This window comes from Pristis pectinata, chromosome 33 (genome assembly GCF_009764475.1).
Source record: "Pristis pectinata isolate sPriPec2 chromosome 33, sPriPec2.1.pri, whole genome shotgun sequence".
Classification (NCBI taxonomy): domain Eukaryota; kingdom Metazoa; phylum Chordata; class Chondrichthyes; order Rhinopristiformes; family Pristidae; genus Pristis; species Pristis pectinata.
Window position 1 is genome coordinate 10,404,303 of NC_067437.1, and position 17,242 is coordinate 10,421,544.

The 17,242-nt window shown below is 44.3% G+C and overlaps 1 protein-coding gene across 1 annotated transcript in view; it reads left to right on the forward strand.

Moving 5' to 3' along the window:
- The first annotated feature begins 13,495 nt into the window (after positions 1–13,495).
- Positions 13,496–17,242, forward strand: part of cacna1ia (calcium voltage-gated channel subunit alpha1 Ia) — a 196,721-nt gene continuing 192,974 nt past the window's right edge. Inside the window, exon 1 of the mRNA XM_052042941.1 lies at positions 13,496–13,609. Within this exon, the coding sequence (XP_051898901.1) occupies positions 13,517–13,609 (93 nt within the window). The 5' untranslated portion in view covers positions 13,496–13,516. The remainder of the gene's footprint in view (positions 13,610–17,242) is intronic.

The window sequence follows — 17,242 nt, forward strand, 5'->3', positions numbered from 1 at the left end:
GATGTATTTCAACACCATTATCCACTCTGTTCTGGACCACCTGAACAGCAGCCTGACATATGTGTTCTGGTTGTCCAGGTGATCCAGAACAGAGTGGACAGCCAGCGAGATAGTGTCTGCTGTAGACCTGTTGTAGCAGTAGGTGAATTAAGATGTTCAATGACTTCTGTTTGTACAGCATTTTAAGCAAGTAAAATGTCCTAGAGCACTTGACAGGAGAGTTGTCCACTAAATGTAACACAGATCTATGTGAGATATTAGGACAAATAGGCAAAAGAAGGAGATCTTAAAGAGATTCAAAAGAAAATAGATAGAGATGCAAGGGGTTTAGGGAGGGAATACCAGAGCTTAGAGTCCAAGGAGCCAAAGGCACAGCTGCCGTTGGTGGAACTATTAAACTTGGGAATGATCAGGAAGCTGGAATCAGAGGAGTGCAGAGATCTTGGGTTCCTGCAGCTACAGGATATTCCGGAGATGGGGAGGGATTTGAAAACCAGACCGGAAGGCGAATGGGACTTGATGCAACCTAGAGTATTGGCAGCAGACACTTGCTGAGAAGAAAACGTTTCAATTTTAAACAAGATTTACATTTAATTTTTCTGAATTGACCTGTACTTTAAAGGCAGATTTATTCTGAATTACCAGCCAGAAGGAAGTTGTTAAAAGTCAGCAGTAATTACCTCCAGTACGTCACCTGGCAAAAATATTAATGAAGTTGTAATATTATTTTTTCCACTGCTGTATCTTGCTAATGATGGATGAAGTACATAGTAATTGTCACCATAGAAACCAAGAACCCTCTGAGACCTGCTAATTTTTGGTATTGTGATTAAATTTTTCAATAACCAATTTGTTATTCATCACAAGAATTTTTCCAGCTAATTCCTCTGATACCGAGGAAGCTTTCCGACTAATAGGCTTTGGGGCTTCAGTGGTTTGGTGGCTGGGTGTGTGGACTAGCAACTGGAAGCTGGCACGACTGATTTTGGAGACATGAGTTTGCATCCCACCGCAGCACAATTTAAATGGTAAATAGGGAGAAGCTGTTTCCATTAGCAGATGTTTCAAGAGCCAGGGGACACAGGTTTAAAGTGAAGAGCAAAAGATGCAGGAGAGATGTGAGGAAAAGCAATATTATGCACAGAGTGTCTCTGAACTGGAACTGACTGCCTGTAGAGGTGATGGAGAGAGAGAGGGAGACAATTGGGTTCTTGAAAGGGAATTACGGTATATAGACACTGGTGGGAAAATAATTCACAGGGCAAGGTTTACAGTGTAATGAGGGAGGGGAGGCTAGTATGGACAATGGGCTAAATGGCCTGTACTATATTGAAATAAGGAGTCATTAAATCAATCTGGAATCTCAGTACTGATCATCACAGGTGTAAAAGCTGATAAGAGGCATAGATCGAGCGGACAGTCAGAGACCTTTTCCCAGAGCAACAATGGCTAACACGAGGGGACATAATTTTAAGGTGATTGGAAGAAGGTATAAGGGGGATGTCAGAGGTAAGTTTTTTACACAGAGAGTGGTGGGTGCGTGGAATGCACTGCTGGCAGAGGTTATGGGGGCAGAGACATTAGGAACATTTAAGAGACTCTTAGATAGACACATGAATGATAGAAAAATAGGGGCTATGTGGGAGGGAAGGGTTAGATAGATCTTAGAGCAGGATAAAATGTCAGCACAATATTGTGGGCCGAAGGGCCTGTACTATGCTGTAGTGTTCTATGTTCTGTCACAAAACTACAGGTTTGATTTAAAATTCTATCTGGTTCACTGTTATCATCTAAGTGGGAAATTTGGTCAATATAATATTCGACTCTGGGCCCACTGCAATGTAATTGACTCTTAACTGCCCTTCAGTTCAGCGAGGCACTGGGCTCATGGAGAATTAGAGAATTAGGCATTAAACAGCAGCCCTGCCAGCGATGCCCACATCCCATCAACAAAAAACCTGGTGGTGCTCATTCAGGAACCCGGGCCTTGTGCCTTCTCCAACTGAAGAGGCTATGCCCACAGTTAGCCGCTGCTAAGGATAGCATCGAGTCCTTCTCCTTTTAAAGGATGTTGGGAGAAAAAGAAGCCCCTGAAATTCCTGCAGTATTTCGCATGTATGCCAAATAAAGGCATCTTGTACACAAAGACAAAGTCCAGTTTATTGTCACATGCACAAGTACATGTGTGCACAGATGCAATGAAAAACTTACTTGCAGCAGCATCACAGGCACATAGCATCATAGACACAACATTCACAAAGAAAACATAAATTAATAAATTATACATGATTTTTACAAAAATTTATGTAATTAGAACAAAAAAGAAGTCAATTTTAGTGCAAAGTGGTCATAGTATTGCTATACTGAGGTAGTGATTAGGGTTGTGCAGGTTGGTTCAAGAGCTGAATGGTTGAAGGGAAGTAGCTTTATTTGAACCTGGTGGTGTGGGACTTCAGGCTTCTGTACCTCCTGCCCAATGGTAGCTGTGAGAAGACGGCATGGCCTGGATGGTGGAGATCTTTGATGATGGATGTTGCCTTCTTGAGGCAGCGTCTCCTGTAGACACTACCGATGGTGGGGAGGGATGTGCCCGTGATGTATTGGGCTGAGTCCACTACTCTCAGCAACTTCTTACGTTCCTGCACATTCGAATTGCCGTACCAGAGCATGATGCAACCAGTCAGGATACTTTCAACAGTACCTATGCAGAAGTTTGTTAGAGTGTTGGGTGACATGCCAAACCTCCTTAACCTTCTAAAAAAAGCAAAGATGCTGGCTGCCTTCCTGATGATTGCTTCTATGCTGGCACATTTGACAAGAGGGCAAACAAGCATTTTTGATGTTATTTGAATTAGATCTCTCTCTTTCTCTTCAAAAGTGTAGTGGGGTCTTTAATGACTACAAGAAGAGGAGTTAACTTTGGTTTTGTAGCATAATGAGTGTGCGTACATTTAAGAACTATGTGTTGCATGTGGTGTATAGAACCATACAACACAGAAATAGGCCATTCAGCCCATCATGCTCATGTTGACATCAAAAACTATCTATACTAATCCTACTTATCAGCATGTGGTCCATAACCTACTGTGCCTTGAATTGTTGTATCAGGAGTCTCATAAAGAGGGTGGCATTAAAGGAAATAAATGTTGGTAAGAAAATAGTACAAGGAAAATTAATAGGACTGAGAAATGGTTAGAACCCAGAGTCGATAATCTGCATCCCAGAATCCTAAAAGAGGTAGCCGTGGAAATAACCTTATGGAATCATACAGCACAGAAATGGGCCCTTCAGGCCACTAAGTCTGCACCAACCATCAATCGCCCAAACAAAAGTTGATGTATTGTTTCGCATTTTCCTAAATTCTATAGATTAAGGAAGAGTTGCCACAGGTTGGATAATGGCATACGTAAAGAGAGAGAAAAGGGAAATCTACGGACTGGTTAGCCTGACGTCAATGGTAGGGAAAACTCCTGTGTCTATTGTAAAGGATGTGATAACAGAACACTTTAAAATCATCAGCGAAATTAGACACAGTCCCCATGGTTTTATGAAAAAAAAATTGTGTTTGACAAACTTACTGACGTTTTTGAGGATGTAACTGGTTGAATAGATAGGGAAGAATGAGTGGATTTTCAAAAGGCCTTTGATAAAACCCCACATAGGAGATGGAAATTAAAGCTCATAGGATTGAGGGTACTCAACGTGTGGATGACGGACAGGAGAATGAGAGATGGAATAAATGGATCTTTTTTAGTGTGGGAGATGATGACTAGTGGGTACCACATGGATGAGTACTTAGGTCCAACTATTATCAATGTATGTCAATGATTTGGATAAGGGAACCCCATGTAATATTTCTAAACTTGCTGATGGCACAAAGCTGGGTGATTGTGTGAGTTTGGAGAAAGAACATAATGTGGTTTCAAGGCAACTTAGACAAGTTGGGTGAGCAGATGCAGTAAAATGTGGGTAAGTGCAAGTTTGTCCACTTAGGTATGCAAAACAGAAAGGTGTATACTTACCTGGTGATCAATTGGGAAATGTAGATGTATTGTATCAGCCACTGCTGCTGGCTGTGTATTGTTTTAAAGGATGTTTGGTCAAAAACTCTGCCTAACTGAACAGAGAGAAGAATTTATAGACAATCGGGGGTTAATGTCAGTCTGAAATAAAGCACTTCCAACAGTGCAGCTCTCCCTCAGTATGAGCACTGAAAGGAAAAGATTGAGAGAGCAGTGAGATGGAATAAGTTTTGCTATTCAGGTGGAAGGGCTAGTATGGATTTGACAAGCTAAATGGCCAACTTTGGTACTGATCCATCAGTCTCCAGGGCAGTAGAATGAAGCTGCGACTTTCTGACCCAAAAGAAAGCGTTGCATTTCTGTAGCGCCTTTCACATCCTTTTCTGGGCGTGCTGAGTGCTTTACAGCCAATGGAGGACTTTGCAGCGCAGCTGCTGTTGTAAGGAGGAACCTCAGCAACCAATATTTGCGCAGCAAGTTCCTATTAACAGCAATACGATAATTCCCTCCTCCAGCCTGTCCATCTGCCCATCACCCACACACCCCTCCCACTGGTTCCCCTCCCCACCTCCCTCACTTGATTCCATGTCCCACCATCTTCTCCTATCAGATTCCATCATCTTCAGCCCTTTGTCACTTCCACCTATCGCCTCCCAGCTTCTGGCGCTATTCCCACTCTCTCCCCTCCCTCATCTGCCTATCACCGCCCCCCCCCCCCCCTTCACCTGGATCGACCTATCACCTGCCAGTTCTTACTCCACCCTTCCCTCCACCATTTTATGCTGGCTATGATGTCTCGAAACATCGACTGTCCATTTCCCTCCACAGATGCTGCCTGACCCGTTGAGTTCCTCCAGCAGTTTGTGTGTTGCTCCAGATCCCAGCATCTGCAGTCTCTCTTGTATCATCAATATAATACTGTCTGGATAGCCTGACACGGTATTGTTCATTGAAGGGCAGAAATTGGCCAGCGGTCCTTCTGTTCTTCCCTCAAAGATAGACTGTGGGATGTTTTGCTTTCACCTGAGAGGGCAGGTGAATCAAAGAACTGGTGCAGCACAGATGAAGGCTATTTGACCAATTGATTCTGTGCCAGCCATTACTAGGGTAATCCCATCAATACCCTGGCTTCTCCTAGGCCCTACAAATGTGTCTTTCTCAAGAGCCTACTCAATTCCGTTCACAAAACCCAGTTGATTCTGTTCCAAGACCCTTCCAGGAATTTAGTTCCAGATTCTGACCACCCTCTGAATTAAAATGTTTTCCCTCACATTCCCCTTGTTTCTTTTGCTAGAGTTTTAAATGTGTCTCACCTGGTCCTTGAACCATTTGCTATTGGAAACAACTTCCCTCTATTTCGACCCTCAAAATGTCTAATGCTGGAGGGCATGCATTTATGAGAGGGGGTAAGTTCCAAGGAGATGTGCGGGGAAAGTTTTTTTACACAGAGAGTGGTGGGTGCCTGGAATGCGCTGCCGGGGGTGGTGGTGGAGCCAGATACTATAGAGGTGTTTAAGAGGCTCTTAGATAGGCATATGAATGTGCAGAGAATGGAAGGATATGGACCTTGTGTAGGCAGAAGGATTACTTTAGTTAGGCATCTAATTACTAGTTTAATTAGTTCGACACAACATCGTGGGCCGAAGGGCCTGTTCCTGTGCTGTACTGTTCTATTCTATTCTATTTAACCTGACTAAACCCATCATTATCCTGCTCACCCCTAACAAATTCCCTCTCAAATGTCTTTGCTGTAAGGAGAAAAACACCAGCCCTTCGAGTCTAACCCTCTTGCTGAAATCGATCATCCCTGGATCCATTCCAGTAAACGTCATACAAAAGACCACATGTACAGTGCTCCCTCAGTGCTACACTGGGGCTATCTGTCTGGATTTTCGTCCTCAAGTCCCTGGGCTGGCTGTCAAAGTCACAACCTCCCACCTCAGAGGCAAAGCGTGAGGATTGAACCAGAACTGTAGCAGTTGGGAACACAAAGTTTCCCGGACCTTTCAGATGAAACCTATGTTATCTAGAGGACCTATCTCCTATCAAGTTGACAGATGCAAGAGCTTCCTGTGATGTGATCTTCAGACTATTTCTGGGGGTGATTATCCAGCACTGAACAAGCAAATTGTGTTTTAACAGAATTACTACATTCCTTGACACACATTTGGTGTAAATCCTTTGCTAATGCTCTTAAAAGCAACTGCTCCAGACTGGAGTCAAGCTTATTACAGATTTTAATTTAAGGATGGGAGGATGGGGACTTGGGCTGTTGTTCAGGTTCATTGGAACTTGTTTTTACCAAAGCGCAGATCCAAACTCGATCAAAGCTTGGGCTACACAGTCACTTGATCCATTGGTGTGACACCTGCAATGCTGCCAATATAGTGGTAAGGGGAGAGGGGGGCAGAATCTTCCCCTGAGTCTGAGGTACACCTTCCCATTACCCCACTGCAAGCTGACACCAATTGAACTTGCCCAACTGGGAGAAGAAGAGATCGGAATGGCACCAATTGATCTCCATTGTATTAAATTGGTACCATATCTGACTTGTGTTGTTTTTTATGGAACCGCAGTGCAGTAGGACACCATTTGGCCCATCATGCCTGTGCTGGCCCTTGGAAAGTACTCTCCAATTGGCCCCTCTACCTTTTTCATCAAAGTCATACATATTTTCCTTTTCCCAATATTTATCCACTTCTGTTTTGAAGATTGCAATAGAATCTGCCTTGACCGCAGCAACACACAGCACTGAGGAAAACAACCTCAGCTTCCCTAGTGTAATCCTGTAGTTGATATCCCTCATCTTCTACTTCCTCAGAAGGCTAAGAAAATTCAGCATGTCCCCGTTGACCCTCACCAATTTTTATTGATGCACCATAGAAAGCATCCTATCCGGATGCATCCCAGCTTGGTATGGCAACTGCTCTGCCAAAGACCGCAAGAAATTGCAGAGAGTTGTGGACACAGCTCAGTCCATCACGAAATCCAGTCTCCCTTCCATTGACTCTGTCTACACTTCCTGCTGCCTCAGGAAAGCAACTAACATAATCAAACACCCCACCCACCCCGAACATACTGTCTTCTCCCCCATCCATCGGGCAGAAGGTACAAAAGCTTGAGAACATGCACCACCAGTCTCAAGGGCGGCCTCTATCCCACTGTTATAAGACTCTTGACCAGACCTCTAAGATGGATTCTTGACCTCACAATCTACCTCATTCTGGCCCTTGCATCTTATCGTCTACCTGCACTGCACTTTCTCTGTAACTGTTCACTATATTCTGCATTCTGTTATTGCTTTTCCCTTGTATTACCTCGATATACTTATGTTTTGAAATGACCTGTATGGATGGCATGCAAAACAAAGTTTTTCACTCTATCTTGGTACATGTGACAATAATAAACCAACTACCCTGGAACCATTCCTGTAAACCTCATACAAACAACAGCACCCTTTGACAGTGCAGCATTCCCTCAGTTCTGCTCTGGGTCCACCAGCCTAAATTTTTGTCCCGGAGTCACAAGAAACTGCAGATGCTGGAATCAACCAAGAACCTGGGGGAGCTTAGCGGGTCAGGCAGCATCTGTGGAGGGAAATGGATAGTCGACGTTTCAGGTCAAGACAGATGCTGCCTGACCTTCCAGAGAAGTTCCTCCAGCTTCCGGTTTGTTGCATTTTTGTCCTTGTGTCCTTGGAATGAGTTGTTTTGCCTCGATGTGATCTGGAACATGCTGCACCATAGAACACCTCTCTGGTTCTTTTGCCTTCTCACCTTCAGTCAGGTTCCTCTGGGTCCCCTTTCTCAAATTTACTTACATGGTAGGAAGAAGCCATTCACTCCATGAAGTCAATTCTGTCTGTCAGGGAAACCCCATCCATCCCAATCCCACATTTCCTTGCAACACAGCTTCTCTCACATGTCCATCACCTCCACCCTGATCCTTCCAACAGTCACAGACTCTACAGAGTAATTTATACAATGGCCAGCATGGACATAGTGGGCCAAAGGCCCTGTTTCTGTGCAGGACCATCCAATGACTGTAGCTTTGGGAAACTTGGGCACCCGGGAGAAACTCATGTGGATATGACCATTTACCAGCAGAACTGGATTCTCCTTCCATACCGTATAACAGAAGAAATCACGTTCTTCTGATGGTTGTGGTCTGACCACACCTAGTGTCCAATTTCACCCTCATTTGGCACTTGGTGTTTCGTGTCCATTGATACCACATCAAAACATCTAAAGCTTCTAATTATTTTTCTTTTCAGTGATTCATGTGAACAAGTTCACAATGATTAAACAGATCAATTTTGGTAATTTTTTATCTATATTCTTCCATTCATTATGTTTTACTTAGTAACTGTATTTTCTTTAAATTAGTAAATTTAAAAATTTTTAATATATTACTAGATTAAATTTTTAATCACTTTCAACTCTTTACAAGTCTCTGATTTTTAGGGACTTTGGAAACAAGCCTTCGATTGCATGAGTTGTCACTGGCCTTCAGGGCTGGGCTGGGGGGGGGGTGGGGCCTCGGGGAGTGACAGCAGAGGACAGACCAATCAGCGTGCGGGATGGTGGTGGCACCAAGGCCTTGAGGTCTTTGCAACCCTGGGCACGCAGATGGTTGGTGCAACCAAGTGTGGGTGGGTTGGGCATTCAGTTTGATGACCCTCTGAGTATTTTCCATCAATGTTTTAAAATTCATCCTTTTTTTCTACTTCACCTCAATCATTTTCTTTCCTGCACCCTGAATCTCAGCCAATCACTATCATTTCCTCAAAACTTGTTTAACTGGCAATTTAGTTATTGCATTGTTGAAATTGGGCAACAACTGATTTTACGCTAACCTCTGATAATCCGGCATCCAATTGTTTGGAAATCCTGATGGTCTGACATCTGGTTCACTTATTAATCCAAAATTTAAACTCATTACGTTTGCAGCTAGAATATGGAGGACTTATATATTTCTCACTCCTTTAAACTCTTCAGGTTTACTGCAGAATTTATTAAACTACCGTGTAACATGTAGAGAAAAGTGAAATAAAAGTGTATTTTTTTTCCCCAGGGAAAAGAAACCAAAAACTAGAGGGCGTAGGTTTAAGTTGAGAGGGGAAAGATTCAAAAGGGATCTGAGGGGCAACTTCTTCGCATAGAGGGTAGTGCATATATGGAACGAGCTGCCAGAGAAAGGAGTTGAGGCAGGTAGAATAACAACATTTAAATTAAATTAAATTAAATTAGTAAATTGGTTTATTATTGCCACATGTACCAAGGTACAGTGAAAAACTTGTCTTGCACACCATTCATGCAGATCAATTCATTACAACAGTGCATTGAGGTAGTACAAGGTAAAACAATGTGTAGAATAAAGTGTTACAGTTACAGAGAGAGTGCAGTGCAGGCAGACAATAAGGTGCAAGGTTATGACGAGGTAGATTGTGAGGTCAAGACTCCATCTCATCGTACTAGGGAACTGTTCAATAGTCTTATAACAGCGGGATAGAAGCTGTCCTTGAGCCTGGTGGTACATGCTTCCAGGCATTTGTATCCTCTGCCTGATGGGATGGCGTAGAAGAGAGAATGTCCAGGGTGGGTGGGGTCTTTGATTACGTTAGTTGCTTTACTGAGGCAACAAGAAGTGTAGACAGAGTCCATGGAGGGGAGGCTGGTTCCTGTGATGTGCTGAGCTGTGTCCACAACTCTCTGCAGTTTCTTGCTGTCACGAACTGAGCAATTGCCATACCAAGCTGTGATGCATCTGGATTGGATGCTTTCTATGGTGCATCAATAAAAGTTGGTGAGTGTCAAAGGGGACGTGACAAATTTCTTCAGCCTCCTGAGGAAGTAGAGGCACTGTTGAGCCTTCTTGTCCGTGGCGTCTACGTGGCTGGACTAGGTCAGACATTTGGCTAAGTATATGGATAGAGGGATACAGACTAAACACAGGCAAATGGGACTAGGTTAGGTGTGCACCTTGGTCAGCATGAACGAGTTGGGCCGAAGGGCCTGTTTCCGTACCATATTACTCTATGACTCTATGTGTTAATATTCAGTACAGGTTCTCCCCGGGTTACAAATGCTCAGCTTATGCACAGCCTGAACATACGATCGAGCATTTGGGAGACCGGTGGATGGATTTGCCAGCTGGTGCAGGGCTACAGGCGACTGTTCTTGACACCAGCTGGAATTTTGCCACATCAAACCCAAGAAGAGCACTTCCTAGTTAACAGGTCAATGTCCATTTTGAGAATCCTATCCACAAACACGCCATTCGGGGTCCTTTCTCAAACCGTCACCATCATAAATATTGTCCCCTGGATAATGGTGAGAATGCCCTGGCTCTTTCTCAAAGTAGCATTGTAGGAGCCTTTCATTCGGCTGATTGTAAAGAATAAAGTAATGGGAGGTGGCAGAGAAACTGGGTCTAACATCTCATCTGAAGGACAGCATTTCTGATTCTGTTGCACTCCCTCAGTACGACCCTGGCCATGTTAACCTGGATTATGAACTCAAGTCTTTGGACTAAAGAGTTAGACCCATAGCGTTTTGAGCCAGAGATAAAGTGCATCCCACCAAGCAATAGCCAAGCCCACAGATGGGGGAGGGAGACCCCTTCTCCCCACCCCTCCTCATGCTCAGGTGCCAATCCCTCATGAGCTGTGGGGTGATGGGGGACGCGCCTCCAATTTCAAGAGGAGGTATGTCAGCAGACCTGAGCCAAGCCAAACTCTCCTTCCATAAACTGTCAAAGAAGGTGCATTTAATATATAATTTAACACGTCCACAGCAAATGCTGAAAACTTTCTTAGCTGCCAGTGTTTTCCTCCGTGAACTTTCCCGGGACTAAGTGGATCTTGAATTTACTGCAGGCTCTTGCCTTGTGCCTTGGTGGATTGGTGTACCTAGTGACAATGTTATTTTTACTGTACTGCAGATATTAGACAGTAGGCAAAATCCCTTCAGTTTCTTCCAAGCTGTATTCCGATTAAGGCTGCACTCAGCAATGATTTAGCCGGCGCTTAATGACTTTTGTGAGCTAATGAGATAATTTACATACATCGCCACCTCTTGTATCTCTTCGTTTTAGGTCAATTTGATTCCTTTTTTATCTCTTTATTATTCAGTTTTATGGGTTTCATGTTTTGCCTGTGGTTTCCCTTGTTTTCCCCTCCTCCTGTCCTTTTTATGCTCCTTCCTCGTATATTTTGCGCTCTCTTCCTGAGCTCTGAGACAAGGGACACTATCTCCTAAAGGAGCTTTTGGTTGCTTTTTATTTCCCTTGTTTTGTTTAGAGAGGACAGAAGGTGCAGTCTAATCATCTTTGCTCCATTGGCTGACAAACAAATATTATAATGTGGTGATCCCGGCACACGATGGCACAGAAGGAGGCCATTTAGCACATCTCACTCTGCAATCTCCTTGGATGAGCTCTCCAATTAAACTCATTCCTTTACTCAATTCCCTCGAGTCCTGCAAATATCTTCCACCCCAGCTGTCTTCGGTGGCATGATGACATGGCAGTTAGTGCCACTGCCTCACAGCTCCAGTGGTCCAGGTTTGCTCCTGACCTTGGGCGCTGTCTGTGTGGAGTTTGCATATTCTCCCCATGAATAAGTGAGTTTTCTTTGGGTGCTCCAGTTTCCTCCCACATCTCAGAGATGTGCCTCTATTGTTAACTGCCGTTGTAATCATCCCTTTGTGTATTTAAATGGCAAAAAGAATCAAAAGTTGAGGGGCATGTGAGAGAGAATAAGTTGCAAGGCGACTGTGAAATAAGGAGAGGGGGAGAACGACTGATGGGATTGGTCCTATGGGAGCTAGCATAGACCTGATGGGCCAAATGGCCATCTTCTTTGTCATAGTAGGTAAGAAATTACTGAATCTAATTCCACAGCCCTTTAAAGCAGCACATTCTAAATCACAGGAAGCACCTGCGTTAAAAAAAAATTCTTTGCTCCGTTTTTAAGCAAATTGTTTCACATTGAATTGCATTCCGTCCTAGTTGCCCCCATTACAGGAAGGATGTGGAGGCTTTAGACAGGGTGCAGAAGAGGTTTGCCAGGATGCTGCCTGGATTAGAGGGCATGCACTATGAGAGGATGTTGGACAAACTTTTCTCTGGAGCGGCGGAGGCCGAGGGGAGACCTGATAAAAGTTCATAAGATTATGAGAGGCATAGATAGAGTAGACAGCCAGTAACTTTATCCAAGGGTCAAAATGTCTAATACTGGAGGACATGCGTTTAAGGTGAGAGGGGGTGAGAGGAGATATCCAAGGCAAGTTTTTTTACACAGAGAGCGGTGGGTACCTGGAATGCGCTGCCAGGGGTGGTGGTGGAGGCAGATATAATAGAGGTGTTTGAGAGGCTCTCAGATGCAGAGAGTGGAAGGATGTGGACATTGTGTAGGCAGAAGGGACTAGTTGAGTTAGGCATCTAATTACTAGTTTAAATAGTTCGGCACAACATCGTGGGCCGAGGGGACTGTACCTGTGCTGTACTGTTCTATGTTCTACATACATCTGTTTTATCTTCCCTCTTTACTCAGAGAATTATCAATCTTTGGAATTCAGCCGGGGGTGTATTCAGGACTGGGATCAGGAGGTTTATGGAATCCAGGGAGAATGAGGGATAAGCAGATCAGGCAGGAGAGTGAACGGAGAAAAGAGACCGCAGATGCTGATATCTGGAGCAAAAGCAAAGATGCTGGAGGAACTCAGCGGTTCAGGCAGCATCTGTGAAGCATATGGACCATCCATGTTTTTGGGTCAAAACCCTTCACCTTGACTGGTGAAAGGTCCTGACCCAGATGAAGAGTCTCAACCTGAAACATCAACTGTCCATGTCCCTCCACAGATGCTGCCTGACCCACTGAGTTCCTCCGGCATCTTTTTTGCAGGAGGGTGAATGCAGTAGATCTTGTAGAGCATTGGAACAGGCTCACAGGATGGAGGCAGTGTCCTGCTTTTATTTGTCATACTTTAAAGAAAAACATTTTTTAAAAGATGACACTGTTTTGGGTTGAATACTGATTACCAAATACTGAAAGGCCTGGATAGAGTGGACGTGGAGAGGATGTTTCCATTAGTTGGAGAGTCCAGGATCCGAGGGCACAGCCTCAGAATAAAGGGGCTGAGATGAGGAGGAATTTCTTCAGCCAGAGGGTGGTGAATCTGTGAAATTCGTTGTCATGGGCTGTGGAGGCCAAGTCATTGGGTGTATTTAAGGCAGAGGTTGATAGGTTCTTGATTGGTAAGGGGGTTAAGGGTTATGGGGAGAAGGCTGGAGAATGGGGTTGAGAAAAAAAATCAGCCATGATTGAATGGTGGAGCAGACTCAATGGGCTGAATGGCCTAATTCTGCTCCTATATCTTATGGTATTATGAATGGTTGAAACTTTATAAAGAGCTTCATCTGCGCGGGAGGTCGAGCTACAGTTTAGTTCTTGTCCTTAACCCCGGTTCCTCACTTGGTTCGAACATGTCAGTATGTTAGTCATCCTGCTCAACTGTGTCACTTTGGGAATGTACCAGCCCTGTGAAGATGTGGACTGTTCCACCGACAGATGTAAGATATTACAGGTAGGACATTTCAACTTCTTTCCCTTTTTGGAAGCAGACGATAAACGAGTACTCACACACTCACAAAGTTGGTCCTTGTATGCGGTTTCGGCCCGAAATGTCGACAGTTCCTTTCCTCCCACAGATGCCGTTCGACCTGCTGAGCTCTTCCAGCAGACTGTTCATTGCTCACAAAGTTCTCCATCCACTGGGTGGGTTGGAAGGTCAGAGTTGGGGACCTCCTGTTGCAGTCAGTGGGCTCATGAGGAGAAGGAGGGTGAAAAAATAATGACTTCTTCTATTTCTATGAAGTCAGCCAGTGTGTGTGTTTGTATAGACCACAGGTGATGCACCTCATTGTCAAATGTTTCCCTGAACCTAACTCTAGGTTCATGAGCAAGCTCTAGACCTTTGGATATGATGGCCTTGGGGAACAACAGAGAGATACATTGTCACCATTGGTTGAATTACACAATCTTGGGTTTCCTAAAATTTGTAAGGGCCAATTTGATTAAATTTTTCAAGGCCTGCCCCCACCCCTGGGAAGTTAGGGGTGTGGAGAATCACAGCAGCCTTTGTATGTGGAGGGGCTTGGGGAGAAAAATGTGGAGGAATATTTATGTACATGTGGTGAATTGTAGGATCATACAGCACGGAAACTTGCCCTTACGGTCCACCTTGTTCACAATAACCTATCTACATTAATCCCATTTGCCTGCATTAGGGGGTATCCCTCGCTGCCTGTCCTATCTAAGTTCCTGTCCAAACCCTTTTAAAGATAATTGTATCTGCCTCTACCACCTCCTCTGGCAGCTCGTTCCAGATAACCACTGCCCTCTGTGTGAAAAACTTACCCCTCAGATCTCCTTTAAATTCTCTCCTCTCATTTTAAATCTCTGCCCTTTAGTTCTAGACCCCTGCCCTGGGAAAAAGTATCTAACCTATCTGTGCCCCTCCTAACTTTATAAACCTCTGTAAGGTCACCCCTTTGCCTCCTACATTCCACTGATGTGGTGGCGGTGGGCCATCTTGAATTACTATGGTGATCATATTAAGAGAAATTCAAGGGAGAGAGAAACACTGCAGGTCAGGACTAAAGATTGATGCCACAATGTTAAAGCCAGATCTCTCCAGCAAAATTAGGAACATTCCACACACAGAGAGTGGAAGTTTCAAACCCTCTCTGCAAATGGTATTTGAATCTGGGTCAATTGTTAATGTTAAATCTGAGATTGATGATTTATCACTTTCTTAGATACCTTAACAAAGTGCTTTATTTAACAAAAGAACAGAGGGAGGGAGAGGGAGGGAGAGGGAGGAAGAGGGAGGGATGGAGGGAGAGAGAGAGGGAGAGAGAGAGAGAGAGAGAGAGAGAGAACACAAATACTCAGACTACATATTTTTCCAGTTTCTTTTTAACCAAAGGTTTTAAGGGGTACTGGAGAAAAGCAAGTATATGGAGTTAGCTCACAGATCTTTGAACAGTTGAGTTGCTTGAGCAGCTGAATCGCCTCCTTGATGTAGCAGCTGGGAAGTTAGGGGTGTGGAGAATCACGGCAGCCTTTGTATGTGGAGGGGCTTGGGGAGGAAAATGTGGAGGAATATTTATGTACATTATGTGGTGAAAACAGCCCCATAGATAGTCATGGTTTTAGCTGAGCTTCATCTATTATCTATTCAGCACCAGGAAACCCTTCATTGTTACAGGTATCCGCATTAAAGTCTGTGATTATAACTGATACACTTGCTGTACAGATTCACGTGAAGCAGACAGGGATGGAGGTTGCTCTGCATTGCAAAGTTTGAAATCTTGTGCAGAGAATCTGACATTTTCTGTCTTTCAGAGTCAACATCGAGTACACATATGTTACATTATTTACGTTAATGCTCCCATTCAGCACCAGATATATTGAAAACGCACAGCCCTATCAGTTCCATCCACTTTCACCTCTCTCAACCCTGCCACTGTCCGTGAGTTTCCTGACTGCCTGTCTGACATCCATCAGACAATGAGCTAAGATTTCCTAAGGCTAAACATTGGAAAAACCAAGCCAATGGCCAGGAATTTAAGACTCAATTTCTGCAGAGCAACATACAATTCACAGCTATCTCCACCTTTGCGGTGAGGCCTTGACTGGTGACGAAGCCTTCTGTGACATAAATGATAATACTTTGATAGGGAAAGATAAAAGAAGCCCTACCACAAAACAGCTGATAAAAACTTCGACAACTGACCCCTGCCTTTGGCTTAGCTGGCTCTCAGGGCTTTATGTACTTCAAAGTATTTCTGACATTCAAAATAATTCAAAACTATTAAAAAATAAATCCTAGAGTTGCTAACAGTTACGCAGATAATTACTAACACTTTCCCACAAAGTTCAGAGCACTGCCTTTTGCCTCCATTTCAGTTCCATTCCTAAGCCACTTATCCTGTTCCTCTCCCTGGGAAATGACTGAAATTGAAACACACTGTTCACGTCCTTTAGGTCAAGGTGGTCAATCAATAATATGTGCACCCTTGCCTCAGCTCATCTACTGCAGAAGCCTCACCCATGCTTGAATATACCAACCACTCCTGACTGGCTTCCCTGTGTACTCCATAAGGAGCTGCCCCAGGATGTGATTAACAATTCGACCTGTTTGCCTTTCATCCCTGAACTCGCTGAGATACACCATCACTAAACTGGAAAGGGTGAATAAATGACTTACAAGGCTGTTAGAGGGACTGGAGAGTTTGAGTTGCAAAGAGAGGATGGATAGGCTGGGACTTTTATTCCCTGGAGCATAGGAAACTGAGGGATGACCTTGTAGACGTTTATAAAATTATGAGGGGCACGGATAAGGTTAATAGCCACAGACTCTCCCCAGGGTAGTGGAGCCCAAAACTAGAGGGTATACATTTAAAGTGAGAGGGGAAAGATTTAAAAGGGACCTGAGGAACTGCTTCTTCACACAGAGGCTGGTGCGTTTATGGAACAAGCTGCCAGAGGAATCTGTAGAGGTGGATACAATTATGACGTTTAAAAGACATTTGGAAGGGTACATGGATCGGAAAGGATTAGAGGGATATGGGCCAAATGCAGGCAAATGGGACTAGCTCAGTTAGACAACAGTCAACATGGATGAGTTGGGCCGAAGGGCCTGTTTTCCATGCTGCATAGCTCTAGGAATCCCTTCCTTAAAAGGTGTCAACTTAAGGTCGATTTGTGACCCCATAACATGGGGTAGGCAAAACGTAAGTCAACGACAGAAGGAGTTGACAAATTTCCTGGATCCTTGCATTTCTTTGGGCTCAACCCTGGTAGGGTCACCTGGGAAACAAAGGAGACTGACAGGCAAATCAGGACTCTCTCATCAGGGGCCAAATGGTCAATCAGTGAGACCCCAGCAGGACAAATCTCTCTGCACAATATTCCGCTGGCCTTCCCTTGAGACTTTTTTTTTAAGTTTGCATGCTTGTACCTGAAGGAAAGACCCTGCTGGGTGTAGAAGGATCCATCCAGATGTTCCTATTTACCCCAGTCACGCTGTGAGGCAGCAGCTTCACTAGTGACACAGTGGGTTTCCCCCAGGTGCTCTGGTTTCCTCCCACAACCAAGGATGTGCGGGTTGGTAGGTCAATGGGCCTCTGTAAATTGCCCCTAATGTGTAGGT